Source organism: Dysidea avara, chromosome 13 (genome assembly GCF_963678975.1).
Source record: "Dysidea avara chromosome 13, odDysAvar1.4, whole genome shotgun sequence".
Lineage (NCBI taxonomy): Eukaryota > Metazoa > Porifera > Demospongiae > Dictyoceratida > Dysideidae > Dysidea > Dysidea avara.
In genome coordinates this window covers 8454728-8472267 of record NC_089284.1, presented here as the reverse complement: position 1 = coordinate 8472267, position 17540 = coordinate 8454728, and the positions used below count along the sequence as shown (strand labels likewise).

General features: G+C 37.7%; 1 protein-coding gene across 2 annotated transcripts; it reads left to right on the top strand.

Moving 5' to 3' along the window:
* Positions 1-965: 965 nt before the first annotated feature.
* Positions 966-17508, top strand: LOC136242440 (nucleolin-like). 2 transcript variants are annotated; one of them, XM_066033864.1, is made up of 13 exons: positions 966-1127; positions 5090-5185; positions 6577-6679; positions 6939-7057; positions 7968-8100; positions 9104-9222; positions 10512-10671; positions 11585-11706; positions 11765-11909; positions 13108-13202; positions 15466-15628; positions 15759-15877; positions 17366-17508. In XM_066033864.1, coding segments are annotated over exons 1-13 (1446 nt in total). In that variant the 5' UTR covers positions 966-1126; the 3' UTR covers positions 17437-17508. The 2 variants fall into 2 exon arrangements, with proteins under 2 accessions (XP_065889936.1, XP_065889934.1); XM_066033862.1 differs by having other exon boundaries at positions 6541-6679.
* Positions 17509-17540: the final 32 nt, after the last annotated feature.

The following is a 17540-nucleotide window of genomic DNA, read 5'->3' as shown; positions in this document are numbered from 1 at the left end:
TGCCTCTCATCATAGGTAACTAGTTACACCATGTAGCCGTACATACTGGTATATAGCTACGTAGATTGCATTATTTATTATGTGACTGGATTTTGCAAAATCAACCATGAGCGCAAGAGCCAAAACTGAAATAACACTAGCATGAAGTTGCTGCACTATCAGGCTAACAATTTCCACATCAAACTCACCTTCAACTTGTCAGGTCTGCTTTTGGTAGACTGCTTTCTGGCGGCATGTATAACCATCTGTACAGGTCTGTAAACACCAGGGAAGTGCTTTAGAGAGTTCAAACACTCTGGGACAGTCGAGCAGGGAGCTGTATGTGTGATGTATGTCTGTTTTGTGAGATTTCAATCTATTTCCTGCCTCTGATGGACTGTTTTGTGGTCTGGTGTCTTCAATTCTCATCCTCGTCCATTTTGTAGTCTATCTCTTTCCCACCCTCCACCAGACTTGGGATGAATCCATGTAAGCTAATGTGAATGGCAAGCGTGGCATTAAATTCACCTCCTGCTACTATCCCTCCCACTTTACTAGTGTACCTATATCAGCATGATGTTGTTGTTTACGTGAGGACCTGGGAACTAAAAGCTATACTTCCTTACTGGAGCTCACCTATCCTTTCGATTCCCATGCTGATCTTACTTCTGCACATAAACCAACAGATAGTTAAATTGCCAAACTTGATTTGATCGGTTAGTGGGCTTTTCCTGTGAGTGTCACACAGTGGAAATTGGCTGTCTTGCTTGTAATAATCTGACTTGATTGGATCAATTAATTTTATTGTGCTTTTTTGTATTTACCATGCCTGCTAGGAACTAGCTACCCTGTATGATATGTAGGGACTTGTCATTCCCGCACATTCATCATGTTGATAGCTAGTTTCAAAAAAAAAAAAAAACTTTAGTCGCATCGAAGCAACATTTTCTAGTAACACCCACCCCTAATGAAAAGTTTGGATCACGTGATTTGTCGGATTTTTTTAGCCGTGCGCTTAAAACTTGTATCAGATCGGTGTGATCTGTACGAGCATAGATAATAGACACCACATCTATGGTACGAGGATCTGTAGCAACATAGCAAGCACACGTGGAAAGCGTGGAGGTCCACACTTCACGAAAGGATAAGTGAGTGACTTATCGATTGTATTATGGGATGTCAATATACATGCACGGTAGTGAAAGTCTGCAGGGAACTATGCACTGGTCTTTGTTTCTCGTAGGTTCTATTTAGCGCGCCACGCCATAATGTAACAGTGAATCACGTGAACTTGCAGACACCTCAACTCTCACGCATAAAAAACACACGCATCGGATTGTATGTTTTTCCATCTCACGCATTGCAATTCCTACCCTCACATAATTAATTTCACTTCAGAACTTTTGGCAAAGCACTAAACTGTGCTCTAATGGCTAAAAATGGACAGGTATAACTGAAAATAGCTAAAGAAAGTGGCAAGTTTTTACAGGAATTTTTTTACTAAGAAGAGACCCCACGCATAAGTAAGCAAATATCATTCATTTCAACCTCAGGTCTCACTCCAAATGCACTATACAGGTTGAGGTCTCTGTAAAAAGGGAGGGATAGCAGGTTATGGATTGTAGTTGCAAAGGGGTTGGTACTCCAATAAATAGAGGATATGTACACCGAAAACATTCTAATAAGCAGGTGATTTTTAGCACATTACGGTGAACAAATGTATTGTGGCATTTGGCAATCAATTCATTACGTGGACAGTAGACCAGTTATCAGTACTTCTGATTTCTTCTACCTAGGAGGTAGTACAACTAGCGAGTGAAAGCCAGCCTGTAGCATTAGTGGTGAGCTATATAGTCTGAGCTGCATTTGCTACCCATACATATGGGATTTTCACCAATGTTCGATAGTCGTTCATGGTCAACTTCTTTGGAAAGCACCGCCGCACCACTTTAATTGACCATTTTTCTTTTGAATAATATAGTGTGCATATCCTCCATTCTGTATTCCAATCGCCAAAACTAATCATTTTCAGTTGGTAAAAAGAAAGATTGCTGATTGACTAGAATTCTGTCTAGACTTGTGTGGGCGTAGCTAGGCATTCTTGATGACCTTACACACGTGAAACAAGCTCTCATACACGAGAGGCAGTATCCAGTATCGTATGATGTGTATCAGGCTTAGTTAAGGTGTCAATAAGTCAAAGAGATCATCTTCCAACCAAAAAATTTTACAGATTAGGTCATACAGATTCTCTTCAAAGCAAAAGTATTTGAAGTATTTGCAGAAAGTTTTTTAAGTTTTTACATGAAGTATTTAAGTACAAATATTGTACTTTGCGTGGAAGGATCAAAGTGATGCCACGTATCGTATTGTTCATACAGTACTAATCAACTGCATAACTGTACTGTATGAGTCATACAGTACAGTTATGCGCTTAATTGGGCAAATACAGTACAGTTATGTGGAGAATTTATTTACTGAATGTTACATAAACAACACACTGTAAATCGCTAAAACCAGCCAAACTAATCCTACGAGTTCGTTCTACGGCTAGGAATAGATTGTATAAACACTTTCTGACCGTCTGATCACAAAGCTTTTTACACATGACTCCACTAAGACAGCACGACTGATCACGTGTGTGACATTGTATATCGCTAAAACTAGCCTAACTAATCCTATTAGTTCGTTTTACGACTAGAAATAGATTAGTTTAAAACTTACTGATATCCTGATCACCGAAAATCGCAGCGATTTGATTACTAGAGAAAATTGCTCTGAGCCAGACGACCAGGAAGTACAATATAACAGTTACAGCACCGCCTATGCTTGTGTGTTTGAAAAATACAGCACTCGGGGGGGGGGGGGTCTCGAGGCAAATACAGCACTTGACTTCGCCTCGTGCTGTATTAGCCGCTTGACATACCCCCTCGTGGCTCAAATGAAGTCCATGACTATATCATGTGATCAATTAGTCACTATGAATGGAAAGTCTCTTGGGGAAGTCCCCATGATTTCTCCTTAGATGCAGTTGGCATGCATTTGAAATTTAAAATGAAGCTAAACACCTTATAACACCTGACTGCTTTAAATATGTGAATACTCTATTAGATAATATGAGCATTTGTTCGAAAAGTTAGTGATGGCCAAGTAACCGCCTTTGTAATTTTTTGTCTAGTTTGACCATTATCATGAATTTAGCTGCAGAGTGCCTATAGCCTAAATAGCTGACATAATTTTCAAGTCTATAAAGCCTTTTCCGTAATGATATCACAGTTTAAAATAGTGATCTCTATTTGGGAGACTATAACATTTGAAGCATTTGGTCTTGTGGGAAGACTTTTATTTGGGAGACTCTAGCATTGGGCCCTGTTGGCACTAATGAAGATTGTTTTTGGAAGAAAATTAACAATACTATTTTTAAACCATTGGGTCTAGATCGTCCAGTTGGTGATAAATACAGATAGAATGTAATTTAGGAAGAAATATCGAGCTAAGGTATGACACAATAATTTAATGCAGTTTACAAAATTTGGGGTGGTTTTCAAAGTAGAGTGATATAGTATTGTATTACCCATACCTGAATTTGTCATTATTAATTGCAAAACGATTCATCAACAAAGTTGCCATAGGAAACAGTACTCAAATATAAGACTCCCCAAATTGAAATTCATGTGACATCACTATGGAAAAGGATAAACGTAGCCTGAATGAAATTTCTCTTCTAGTATAATACAGCGGGTGCTTGATTACCCAACAAACCCAACTATCTAAACAGTGACTGTTTGCATTCTGTTAGTAGAATAATTGGCATACAGATCTTACTGTATGGTAGGGACTACAAGGTTTGGGCGTGGCCCACAAAAAACATTACCCAAAAAACCAGCCTCAGTGTTTCCTGACAACAATGAGGCAGTATTGGTTAGGTAAAACTAAGCTCAAACAAGCTTTTCAGATCAACTTGAAACCATGAAACGCTTTCAACAAGTAGCTATGGAATTTAAAAAAATATTATTCTACTGAGTGAGTGACTGACTGACTGATGCCTTCAGACAAGCATAACTCGATAACGGCTAAGGCTATGGGCTTGATTTTTCACTGTTTGATGTCGCTTTAGCTGGACACATGCCTTTTGGCATACTGCAGTATGTATAATGCATTCTTCATGGACTTACCAGTGTCCTCCTTTGTGTCCCATTCATCTTGGCTGATAGCAAAAGGTATTGATTTGGCAGTATCACGTGATGGCTTCTCTTCGTAATGGAAATCATCCATATTTTTCATAGTGGCTACTTTGATTGTAACTGTACTTTTTGAACAGTTCTTTATTTGTAATGCTTGGGTTGAACATAGCTGACAACGAAGCGTAATGGATACTTCACTTTTCAGATGATAATTGGTAGCTGGGGTATGCAGCACCATTTTTTTTCTTTTGATGTGGTATACGTGGGTTCACCAGTCATAATAACTTTATTTTAATTAACCAACAAGTACACACAAAAATTTGGAATTTTCAACTAGAGTAGGGACCATAGCACATCAATAAAAGTACTCAAACAAGCTGGAGTAGTGCATGATATTAAATCACAGTAAAAATAAGAAGTGTTATATCCCTACTGTGCTCAAGATGCACAGTAGGGATATAACACTTCTTGTTTTACTGTGATTTAATATCATGCACTACTCCAGCTTGTTTCAGTACTTTTTATTGATGTGCTATGGTCCCTACTCTAGTTGAAAATTCCAATTTTTTTGTGTACTTGTAGAAATAAGATTTTTATGGACTAATTCAGCATTGAGACTAAAGTACGTGCACAGCTGTTCGGATAATCGAGAATCCACTTTAAGGGCATTTTAATCATTGTTATCATCCTTATTCTTCATGTGTGCTTAAGATAATATTCTTTGCCATGTAAAATTAGGGTAGAAACTTTTTTGATGGACCATTTACAGAATTTTGCGAGTTACTACAAGTATCAATATATCAGTGTTCACTGTTCAGTAAATTTAATGCAGTAACCTTTAAAACTGCTGTGCATTGTTTGTTTATGTTGTAATAAAGTGGTTGTCATTATGTACACTTTACTATGTTGTGTTGTTGGTTGTGTAGTGGCATCATTATTTGGTATCAGATTGTTAACAAGAACCTTCTTGGTAACAAGGTCACTACTACTTGCCCGTCAATCACAATCTATACTACAACGAGGTACTGTGTGTACTTTATATTTTGATGCGTGTAAGGGATGGCACCACAGGTGTGCTTAGTAATAAAAATGGTCATAAATGGGTAGTGTGGACAGAACTATACATGTGTGATCTGCAAAGCAAAAAAACAACTAGTTTATATGTTTCTAGTATGACTTCTTTGTTGCCTAGAGGGAGGGCTGTTAAAGTTTCAATTTTATCTGTTGAATATTCTTGGTGGAAACAGCAAACAATCGATTTGTATGGGAAGATAAACAAGCAGTTATTTGATTGACCATATGACACAAGTGCAACAGTTTATGGAGCTGTGACTTGTCTCATTGCGTTCACCATGAACTGGCATGTTCATCAAGATATAGCTTTTGGCTTATATCCTGTGTTACCAGCTGATCCACTCCAAATCGCACAAAGGGTAAAAATTAATTATTTACCAGCTACACCATGCAACATTGAGTAGTTACGTACACTACCAGATTATGCTGATTTTAGGAGCTGCCTGTTCTGGGTACTGTGACAAGCCCAGATGATGACTTCTGGCCTTCATAAGGACCTGGCTTGAAGGGAACAATGTGGTACAATGGTGGATGGCCTTGTATAGTTGGCCAGAAAATTTCCGTGTCAATTTTGGTACGTTTCAGTAATCATGACCCTACAATTTTGTTTTTAGTCCTTGGTTGTTGTCCCATTCATTTTGTCCCTGTGTGCCCACCCTGCCACCCGCCACACCAGTGTGAGTACTACTATTACACTGCTCAAATTTTCTATCTTATTTGGTGGGAAACTCAAAAAGCAAGTACCATCTTTGGAAAAAAAATTTCATGCAAGTGTCACTACTCTTGGTGAGTTATAGTGGCTTGAAATTTGTAAAAAAAAATACCAATTTTTTTTTTTTTTGTCACAACTATATCGTACAATTGTCTATTTTGGCAAGACTTTATGATCCTTAATACTACTTGACTGAATGAAGGGACTATCTTCTTGTTCAGTAAGAGGATTACTTTATTTGAACTCCTGAAGTCATGCCTCACTCACCCAACAGGTGTCACCAAAGTTGCCACAACAGCTTGGAACTGGAAATTCGTTTATTACGTAGGTGAATGTATTAGAAGTTCCAGTTCCAAGCTGTTGTGGCATCTTTGGCGCCTGCCTATAGGCTTAACGTTGCCAGTAGATCATATCACTGCTACTCTGGCATGTTTTCGGTGTTTAACAAGCTTCGATGTAAATGTTCTCAGGCTTTCAGTGGCCTTCTCACATGTCCCTAACACAGGTGTAGGATGACAGTTATGTATGATTATAATAATGATGACGATATTGCTTGGTAGCTCTATCACTGCATGATAATGATGTTTGCAGGTTTTAGTGACACTAAAAGGCCTAAAATATTTGTAGGCCGAATACCTCCTCAGACTACAGAAGAAGAATTACGGGCAAAATTCCCTGGTTGTCTGATGGCTAACATTATTAAGGATAAGTCAACAGGATTGTCCAAAGGGTGAGCTGCTTGTACATACATACTTGTGTATTTTAGCTTTGCTGAGTGAGCGAGTGGAAGATCTTCTGATACTTCTGGTGGTTCAGAAATTATAGTTATGAAACTGTAGTTGGTACTTTTAACATTTACAGTTTCCTTGGTTATGTTAACATCAATGTATTATTGTATTAGGACATGCAGTTTAATTTTGTTTCTTTTCTTATATTCATATGTGAAATTTTACCCAGTTTTGCAATATTAAAATATTATAATCTTCTAGGTTTGGATTTGTGCATTATCCAAGTTATGAGGAAGCCAAAGAGGCTCTAAACTTGACAGTGGAAATTGGAGGTCGCATACTTACACTTGGCCAAGCAAAGAACGCATTGAAAGCAAATTGTATGTTGTTAAATGAACGTGCACACACACACACACACACACACACACACACACACACGCACATACAAGCATGCATGCACTATACTACACAGGCAGACAGACACACTACACACACCATTCTTTACCATTCTAGACTGCCTGTCTGAAGATCTTCCAACTGTGCATGGGAGTCTCCACCCACCTAGCTAAGAGATGCTGGGTAACCGATTACAAGGTTACAAGTGATTTATATAGACTAAGTGAGTGAATTCCTACAAGGAAGGTGGATGGGCCATAGACAATAGCAGAGACTAGTGATGCACCGATTAATCACGGAAATTGATTTATTGGCCAAATTTCAGCAATATTGGTATTATTAGCAGACTATTTAGCCGATTAATTTTACTGACCTGATGCTATTGTTTTCATAAAAATAAGACAAAAATAAAGTTTAAAAATTTACAAAATATAAGTGAAATTTTGGTAAACATAAACATCGGATCGGTTATCAGTATTGGCCATTATATGATTTTCAATATTGGCTAATAGGATAATTGGCAAAATCTCTTATCAGTGCATCACTAGCAGAGATCTAGCCTCCTTGTCTCTCTTGTGGTGCACAAACTATATATAGTGTAAGCCCCATTGTTGGAGTGCAAATCCAACGCAAGGAAACTCTGATCCTGTCTGGTTTCCACCACACGGTCAGAATCAAGGGCCCTGCTGTTAGCCACACCACCAACAAGCAGTGTGTTACCAAGCCCACTACTATGAAACTGGCAGCATCAGCCTACACTACACTACACACATGCACGCATACACACACATGCTTATACACTCTAGATCTGTGTACACATTCGTATATGTTTACCATTCACTTACTCTTCATTTGGTGCAATAGCTACATAGTGAATAATTTTTATTCACATAGCTGCTGCCACATCATCCACATTACATGTGGGTGGTGTGTGTTTTGCCATGACTGAGGCTGAACTCTTATCATTGTTTCCCGGCAGTATATCAGCAACTCTTATATTTGATCATGTGACTGGATTAAAAGCAGGGTAAGAAATTTATTGATACATACAATTGCGTATGTAGTAAGAAGGTCCAGTGGATAAGTTAAATATTATTTCTAAAGAACGTACTTCAGCATTCAATGGTTCATAATATTACAATGCAATATTATGAACTCTTCTTGTAAGTGTGAGCTGTGTGAGAACTGCATAAGGAAAGTATGAACATATCAATGATTCTTAAGTTTTCTTTGATTTGAATGGGGTGTTTACATCTTCCGCTGGTAATTTATGCTGTTGAGAACATTTACTCAGATACAGTGTGTGCATGCGTGCATGCGTGTAGTTACTGTTGTTCGAAAAACTTCTAAAGGGCCTTCATACCCAGTTTCTGGTCTGCCTGACCATAGTCAAAAGGCTATTATAGAAGCTAAAACCTACTGTGCTTGATGCCACAATAACAAAGTCATGCATGTTATGTGTTCTTTTGGGTTACAATGAATGCCTGCATCATGCCTTCAACTTTTATGGCCAGTCCCACTACCATAAACAATGAAAGGCTAAACTTTGGCAAATCAGCATGTCGACCAATTTGGCAGATGATAAGTTTGGCTAATTTATATGCTGTTCCTATTGAGGCATCTTTACACTAGCATCAGGGGCGGATCCAGGGGGGGGGGGGGGGGGCACAGGGGGCACGTGCCCCCCCTCCCTTAAAAAATGTATATAAGATCGAGATACTCTAATAGAGCAGTCAATCACCAATCACTCTAATAAAGCAGTCACAGTGTTCATGGGGGAAGGGGGAAGTGTAGCTTACTTAGGAAGCTATAAATAGGATTTTATTTTACATAACATACGTGATATAATATATTTGGTAAAGGATAACTAGCTATTATTGTTGTGACCTTTTTTTTTTTTTTTTTTTTTTGCTCTTCAACTTTTTTTCAGCAAGGTGCCCCCCCTCTTTCCAGACTCTGGATCCGCCCCTGAGCATACTACTATTACTGCTACTATTGCCAAAATTATGATTTATGCTTATTTCATGTAGGTATGGTTTTGTAAAGTTCTCCAACCCAGAAGATGCTGAAGAAGGTCTGAAGTTGAATGGTTTAGTTTATAAAGGACGAACTATAAAGGTGGATGTTGCTAAAGACTTGCAACCAACTGGTATGCCATTTTTCTGAAAACGTAAAGTTGTTGGCTTTTCTTTGTATTTGTAATCTGTTTCCTAGGGTGTCAATAAGGCTGTCCTTTTCTTGTATGCACTAACAATTCTTATTGTTTTACTGTGATTTAATATCATGGATTGCTCCAACTTGTTTCAGTACTTTTTATCGATGTGCTATGGTCCCTACTAGTTGAAAATTCTAATTTTTTTGTGTACTTGTTTGTTAACTTTTTTTGTAAATAATTTTATTATGACTGGTGAACCCACGCATATCCCATCTGAAATTGCGCCGTGCGCCCCAGCTATATCAATTATCATCTGAAAAGTGAAGTACCATTACGCTTGGTTTTCAGCTATGTTCAACCTGTTACACAGCATTTCGAATCAAGAACTTTTCCGGAAGCACCTCTACAATCTACGCATACCAAAAGAAATGGTGCCATGCCCCAATTTTATTAATTGTCATCTGAAAAGTGAAGTATCCATTATGCTTCGCTGTCGGCTATGTTCAACTTGTTACACAGCAATACGAATCAAGAACCGTTTGAAAAGCACCTCTGCAATCAAAATAGCCACTATGAAAAATACGGACGATTTCCGTTTAGAAGGGAAGCCATCACGTGCTCGCGCCAAATCGACACCTTTCCCTGTCAGCAAAGATGAATGGGACACAGGAGGACACTGGTAAGTCCATGAAGAATGCATTGTATGTACTGTGGTATGCCAAAAGGCACCTGTTGGGCCAAAGCGACGTCGAACAGTGAAAAAATCAAGCCTGTAGCCTTAGCCGTTATCAAGTTATGCTTGTCTGAAGGCATCAGTTACTTACTTACTTATTTACTCAGTCAGTAGAAAATTCTGTCAAATAAAAAAAAATTAAAATTCCGTAGCAACTTGTTGAAAGCGTTTCGGGTCGATCTGAAAGCTTGTTTGGGCTTAGTTTTACCTCACCAATACTGCCTCATCGTCGTCAGGGAAAATTGAAGCTGGTTTTTTGGGTGATGTTATTTCGTGGGCCACATTTACTCCTTTGTGGTCCCTAATATACAGTTACTATCGTACTGTATGATATCATGCATTATAGCAGCTTGTGTGGGCAAGACCAAACAAATTTATTTATCATTAAGATGTGAAGCATACTCTATATACTTTATAGCTCACCAATTACCAATTACACTTTATAAAACTGTATAGAACTTTGCGTGAGTGACATCCAACGAAAAAGTGTGTTTCTTTTCTTGTGTCATGCTTGTGCACTCTTATGCATAGCATTGTCCTTTTACTACAGATGATGGTAATTTGAAAACCAGGAAGAAAAACATTGAGCCTTCCTCAATATTGTATGTGGGGAACCTCTCTTACACTACAATCAAGAGTGATCTCATGAAGGCCTTTGACGGCTGTATTAGAAGCAGGATTGTATTTGATGAAACTGGCAAAAGCAAGGGGTAAACACTAGCTCCGTACATGTGTACAGTATGTGCATGACATGCATATAACCGCACACACTAGATGTGTGTAATGTAGGGAAAGTACAAGTTCATAGAGCTACAATATGTAGTTATGTTGATGTAAACCTTGATATATTAGTGATAGCTAGTGATAGTTAAACCTCATATTTTTGATAGTTGTATGCACGTCTTGCATTGTGCTAGGAGAGAGGCCAGCATTTAATTGAGATATGTACTGATGGTTTGGGGGTGGCCACAACTAAGTATACAGTGAGTTTATAGCTCGTCTCAACCATGGTAAAGTGGTATAATGTACTGGTAGCCCTCGTACTAAACATGTGGTAGAGATACTCTAATAAATCAGTCACCCTAATCAAACAGCAAACAGCTATATATACCAGTGTAAAATTCTAATAGAGCAAGTATATATCACAACTATGTTGTAAGATTATTGTTTTAAATAAAGTAGGAATCCAGCAGTAAACAGTAGTGAATCAAAATTTATTACATAGCTCTGTGTGTGTGTGTGTGTGTGTGTTGTGTGTGTGTGTGTGTGTGTGTGTGTGTGTGTGTGTGTGTGTGTGTGTGTGTGTGTGTGTGTGTGTGTGTGTGTGTGTGTGTGTGTGTGTGTGTGTGTGTGTGTGTGTGTGTGTGTGTGTGAGGGAGGGAGGGTAGAAAATCCTTTTTTGTTAGCTACTGTAGGTTAAGTAATGTGTTTAAGTCTCTGTTTGTTAGGTTACGTAATTCTAAGGCTACAGCTCATGTTGCTGTCAGACCTTCAGTGGTAAAACTCTAATAACATTATATCCTGTTTCACTATAGATCATTCATATAGTCTTGTTTTACATTTAGTAGTAGTTATAAATACACTAGTGTATGTTACTTTCCTAATCACTTATTATTTTTATAGTTTTGGTTTTGTGGAATACTCTAGTGTGGATGAAGCAAAAGCAGTGTTTGATAAACAAGAGGAGATGGTATTAGATGGACGTGTTCTACACATCAATTACTCAAGTCGCAAAATAAAGCAAGGTAAAGCCGCAACCAACCGTAATGATATGATAAATACGGGAGCGTGTTTGTTATGCAGGTGGTGTTAGAAGCAGTGATCCTACTGCAATTTTGTATGTAGGTAATCTGTCTTATACTACAACAAAGAGTGACCTCATGAAGGCCTTTGTTGGCTGTGCTGAAGCTCAGATCACATTTAATCCACTAACTGGCAAAAGCATGGGGTATACACTAAGCAAATGTGCATACAGTGTGTATTATATAGTTATACAACGGACGAGTGCCCTGCCTGATATAAACGCACGAGCTTGAGAGCCGTCAGGCCCGAAGGCAAGTACGTTTATACAGGCAGAGCACGAGTGCACGTTATATAACTGTTATGTACCACTCACCTAATAGGTGGGGAGAGTCTCACAAGACAGCTGTAACACTTATAAAGGCCAGGTTTCTAACATCGATTGTGGGTAACCAAGCCGAACGTTGCAATGACGTTCCCTCTACAGTACTGCAGCCACCTGAGATATTGAAAGCTAGTACGCTATGGGTTATATCACTAACCTGCATTCGCTGTTCGACTCTCATCATGTAGTGCTCAGCATGCCAGCGTGATTACTCAATCGCCATATAGACTAAGCGCCAAACTAATCGCCATAGTGATTCTCTCGAGCGAAAAAAAAAGCAGCTAAATAGGCAGTTTAAGTAAACAAAACCTAACTACTAAATGATACTAGTCTAATTCTTACGATTCACACTGGCTAAACACGAATCTGGTGGCATGACAAAAACTGGTTACCACAATCGAATGTAAAGGTGAGTATTATTTAGAATATAATAGTTTTATTGAGCCATTCTCAAAGTGGACTACAGTTTAATCTGGGCTAAGATAGCACCAGACTAGTAAGGTGTATAAGTACGTTTATATATATTATGTAGACTAGAGTTGTGGCCACCGCGTTGGCTTTTTCGATCGCCATTGGCTGCTTGGTAAACATTATACGTATTGGTGACGTTATGGCCTACAATCGACCTTTACATGTCAGGCTATAAAAGAATTCCGAGTGATGTGTGAGGTGTCTTTCCACCTATTAAGTGAGGTGTCATAGTGGTCCTGGCCACCAGCACTTGTGCTATGCTGCACAAAACCGCAGCCAGTGCAATATCTGTATATTGCACTGCGGTCAGTGCATTATAATTTATAATGCACTCGTTGCAGTCTACAAAACCGCAACCAGTGCGTTATAAGTTATAATGCACTCGCTGCGGTCAATATACAAATTATGGCACTGGCGGTGCCTTTGAACTGCCCACACAGAGTGGTACATTGTTATGTTGTGCATGTAATGCTTTGTGTGTGACTATTAATTTTGTGAAGTAGAAGAAGTATACATTTCGTAATTTCCAAATCAACTTTATTTTATGCAGTTTTGGTTATGTGAAGTACCATAGTGTTGATGAAGCCAAGGAAGTGTATGATAAGGATATTGTGCTAGATGGACGTACCCTGTTCATTGATTATGGTAAGGTCAACTCAGAAAGCTAGGAGGGTGAAACTTTGGGAATCAAATCTAATAGCTAATTTACTTTCTATGTGTACTACATTTTTGTTTTACAGGTAGCCCTAATTCCAAGTGCAATAGTACTGTATATTAGGGATCATGGAGGTTTGGGTTTTTCTGGCCAAAAATATCACCCAAAAACCAGCTTCACAATACCATCCCAGCGTCTTGTCAGTGTTGGTTAAACCAAGCCCAAAAGTGTCTTCAGTTTGACCCTAAATGCTTCCAATAGATTACTATAAAATTTAAATTTTTTTGGAATTTTCTACTGACTGACTAACTGACTGATGCCTTCAGACAAGCGTAACTAGATAATGGCTAATGCTACAGGCTTGATTTTTTCATTGTTTGACATTGCCTTGTCCCGAGGTGTGCCTTTTGGCATACCGCAGTACGTATAATGGACTTGCCTTTGTCCTCTTTTGTGTCCCATTTCTTTTTACTGACAGTCAAATGTGTTGCGGTAGCACAATGGTTCCCTACGGGAATTGTCCATATTTTCTGTGGTGACTGGATTGATTGCAGAGGCATTTCTCCTACCTGTTCTTCATTTGTAGCACTGTTTGACAGGCTGAAAGTGAAGCGTAATAGCCACTTCACTTTCGAGTTAATAATTGATATTTGGGGTGCACGTTCAGTCGAAAACATTACCTCTGTTGCCGTCATTTCTTTTGATGCAGTATGCATGGGTTCACCAGTCATAATAATGTTAACAAACAGGTATAAGGAAAAATTAAAAATTTTAAGTACGATTAGGGATCATAGAAAAAAAGTAGGGAAACAAGGGAGGTCACCTACACCTGCAGATGTACTAGTGGACAGTGTTGGGAGAAATGCGTTATGTAATAATTATTACTTTTGTGGTAATGTTTTGTGGTAATGAAGTACTATAACGAAATATGCTGTAATATAACCAAGAGTTCATAATATAAAGAGGGAGGGAGAGTGTCCAACACTGTATTACCTGGTCAAAATACACTGCGTTCAAAGATTGCATCATATCCTGAATATTTCAGTATACTTCAGTATAATTCCATACAAATTCGTCACTTGGCTTCACCTACTGAAGAGTGTTGATAGGTGTTGATTTATCAAAGGGAAGCATTCTTAGTGCTTTGCTTTAATAGAATTAACACCCTTTCAGTAGTGATTTAATAAGTTTTGGTGCTGATAGTCATTGCACAATCTTTGAACGCAGTGTGTTTTGACCAGGTAATACAGTGTTGGATACTCTCCCTCCCTCTCTATATTATGAACTCTTGATATAACTCAAGTTACTTTACTTGCAAATGTAACGCGTTATCTAAGTAATGAAGTTACTGTAATGAGTTTAATATTATGTAATATTATTACTTTAAGTGACAAAGTTACTAATCTCATTAGTAATTCACTGAGTAATGCCTACTGAGCCACTACGAAGTAACAAGCCTACTGAATGAAGCTTATTCACCAGCTTCTTGCTTATAACCAAGATTTGCACATTGTCCAACAACGCAATTATGTCACATGATAAGGTGGTAGTTTCACACGTGACAGGTTAAGGCTGTGGACACAAAGTAAAAAATATGTAATATTATTATAGTTACTTTATTATATGGGTAATATGTAACTGTAACTAAATAGTTCAGTTGTAAATAATATGTAACTAGTTACTTTTACAAAGTAACTGTCCCAACACTGCTAGTGGACATTTGCCCTAATTCTACCATGACTGAATTGAAATAATTCACCTAACAGACTATTTTTAAGTATTCATGTAAACTATCACTGACACAATTAAAATCCAAAATTTGTCTTCTTCTGGTGACCTACCTTGTTTCCTACTTTTCTTCTTCTATCATCTCTAATCAAACTTAAATTCTTAATTTTTTCTTGTACTTGCATATATACATAACCTGCTCTTTAATTTTACTGCATTAAAATTTAATATTTATCTAATTACAGTATAGGGCATCATAGTACTGTATTGTTGTACAATGTATTAGAACAAAAATCCACTATGATATTTCAAAAAATTATGAGATTATATCTATTTGAAGTAAACTTTTTGATCTAAATATCAAGCAGTTAATATCATGACATCCAAAATCCCATAGAACAATAACTAATGTCTGAAGTACACATCAAAAGTGTAAGCTTATAGGCTTTACCTGACGACAATCTAATAGTTGCCTTGTGAATGTGATATGCATGTGTGATGATTGTGTACCTGTGTTTACTACAGATCATGGTAATTTGAAAATTAGAAAACCAAACACAGAACCATCTGCAGAGTTATTTGTAAGTCATCTCTCTGACACTACAACAGTAAGTGATCTCATGAAGGCCTTTGACGGTTGTGTCAAAGCTGTGATCAAATTTGATGCACGGACGGGCAAAAGCAGACGGTAAATTTAAAGTATAGTGTTTGCATATGTTACATAGCCATCAACATTTGATATGTGACCATTTTTGCAAGAATACATTAGCAAAACATTATCTACTGTATATAATATATAATTTCTGATTTTAATACAGTTTTGGTTTTGTGGATTACGCTAGTGTGGAAGAAGCCAAGGCAGTGTTTGATAAACAAGAAGAGATTGTAGTGAATGGGCATACTCTATACATCGATTATTCATTAAAAGTGCAGCAAGGTAAGGTCGACCAAGTTGAAAAGCTAGTGAATAAATCTTCTGAAGCATTTGTTACACAACTTACACAGATTGTGTATATAACTTCCCTGTTCTAGAATCAAACTATTACTGCACTTTATTTCACTGGGAGTATACACTCCAAATGTCTCTTGACAATGTGATTTTACACATGAAAGTCTACAATTATGTCAAACAAATTCACAGTTTATCGTTTGGAGTATAGGTAATTGGGTTTCTCACAATTTCATGGAACAACATAATAATTATGTGAAAATAGACACACATGAAAAAACAGGGCAACTGTGGTGGAAGCATGCAAGTTATGGCTTCACTGCAGTAAAGATGGTCTGTAAGCATTGCTTGTGAACAAGGTTGGAGCCAACCAGATGCGGAGCAAGCATATGCTTTCAAACTTATACTTGCATATTTCAAGTTCAATATGAAGTGCCTGTAACACTAAAACTATTACCATTTTGAAGAATTGAATTAGTGTACACATAGCTCAAAGGCTATATGAGATGTGCCCCAGTTCCCTAACAGGAACACATTCAGATTGTTTTACATGCTGTATTGATCCCAGCAACTTGGTTAACTCTTTTGATTCTTTGCTACACTTCTGTGCAGCAGAACTGCTTGAAAATTGTTTAACCCCACCTCAGGTAGACTACGTCATGTAGTGTTGCACCGATATGAGATTTTGCTGATATTCCGATTACCGATATTGGATAATTTTTTCAAGCAGATAAATGTAGCCGATCCGATATAGCAGAGCATGTCTATTTTGTAACACTTTTTAGTAGAAATTTGATGTGAAGGACCAATTCAGCCTGTTTATAGCAGTGGTATTGCTATAACAACAGCTGACAGTACACTAGCTGAAGCAATAATAACAACATTGCGATGCAGGAAAATGCAACTTGATGCATTTGTAAACATCATTTGGTACACATGAGCATATATTTTTAAATACAATCATATATCTGTGTCTGCTGCTTTTTTCATTGTGGTGCCGATCTGATACTGATATACAAAAAAAAAGCCGATATATGGTTTTTCCGATAAGCGATCTGATTATCGGTGCAACATTAACGTCATACATTGCATACAATTCACCAATTGCTTATGAGCAAAGGACTATAACTATTCTGTTCAGGGCCACATAACCATTTTGCCTAGGGCCTCAGAATCACTACAGCTGGTCTTTTTACTCAAACATCCTCCATAAATGCTATGTATATATACTTGGTTTGTTCATATCATCATCTTAGTGGGGTGTATGCAAAGAACACAGTCTATGCAGAGTAAAAGTGACCTAATAAAGACCATACACCTCTTTATAGTGGTCAATATTATATGTTTAAGTGCACACTGCTTGCAAAATCTCAATTGTTACAGCAAAAAGTTTGATATACCATGTATTACATTGTACTATGGTCTTGCTAAATTTATATACATGTTTGTTGTTACTGTGTTTATTATGTTGGACAGATACTAGCTCTAGTGAAGATACATCTGATGGAGACAGTAGCAGTGACAGCGATAGTGAAAACACTATATAGCTAGTTGTGTCATTGTAAAATTAATATTATTTATTATTTTAAGCAATAGAATTTTTGTTAGCATGCACACTAGCTAGGTAATTCTCAGGGGGATCAGTAGGAAA

Excerpts from the sequence above, each read along its gene's own strand:
- LOC136242440 (XM_066033862.1), top strand. Across the intron at positions 8,101-9,103 it reads GTGACTGGATTAAAAGCAGG|GTATGGTTTTGTAAAGTTCT; the intron begins GTAAGAAATTTA and ends TATTTCATGTAG. Across the intron at positions 10,672-11,584 it reads GAAACTGGCAAAAGCAAGGG|TTTTGGTTTTGTGGAATACT; the intron begins GTAAACACTAGC and ends TTATTTTTATAG.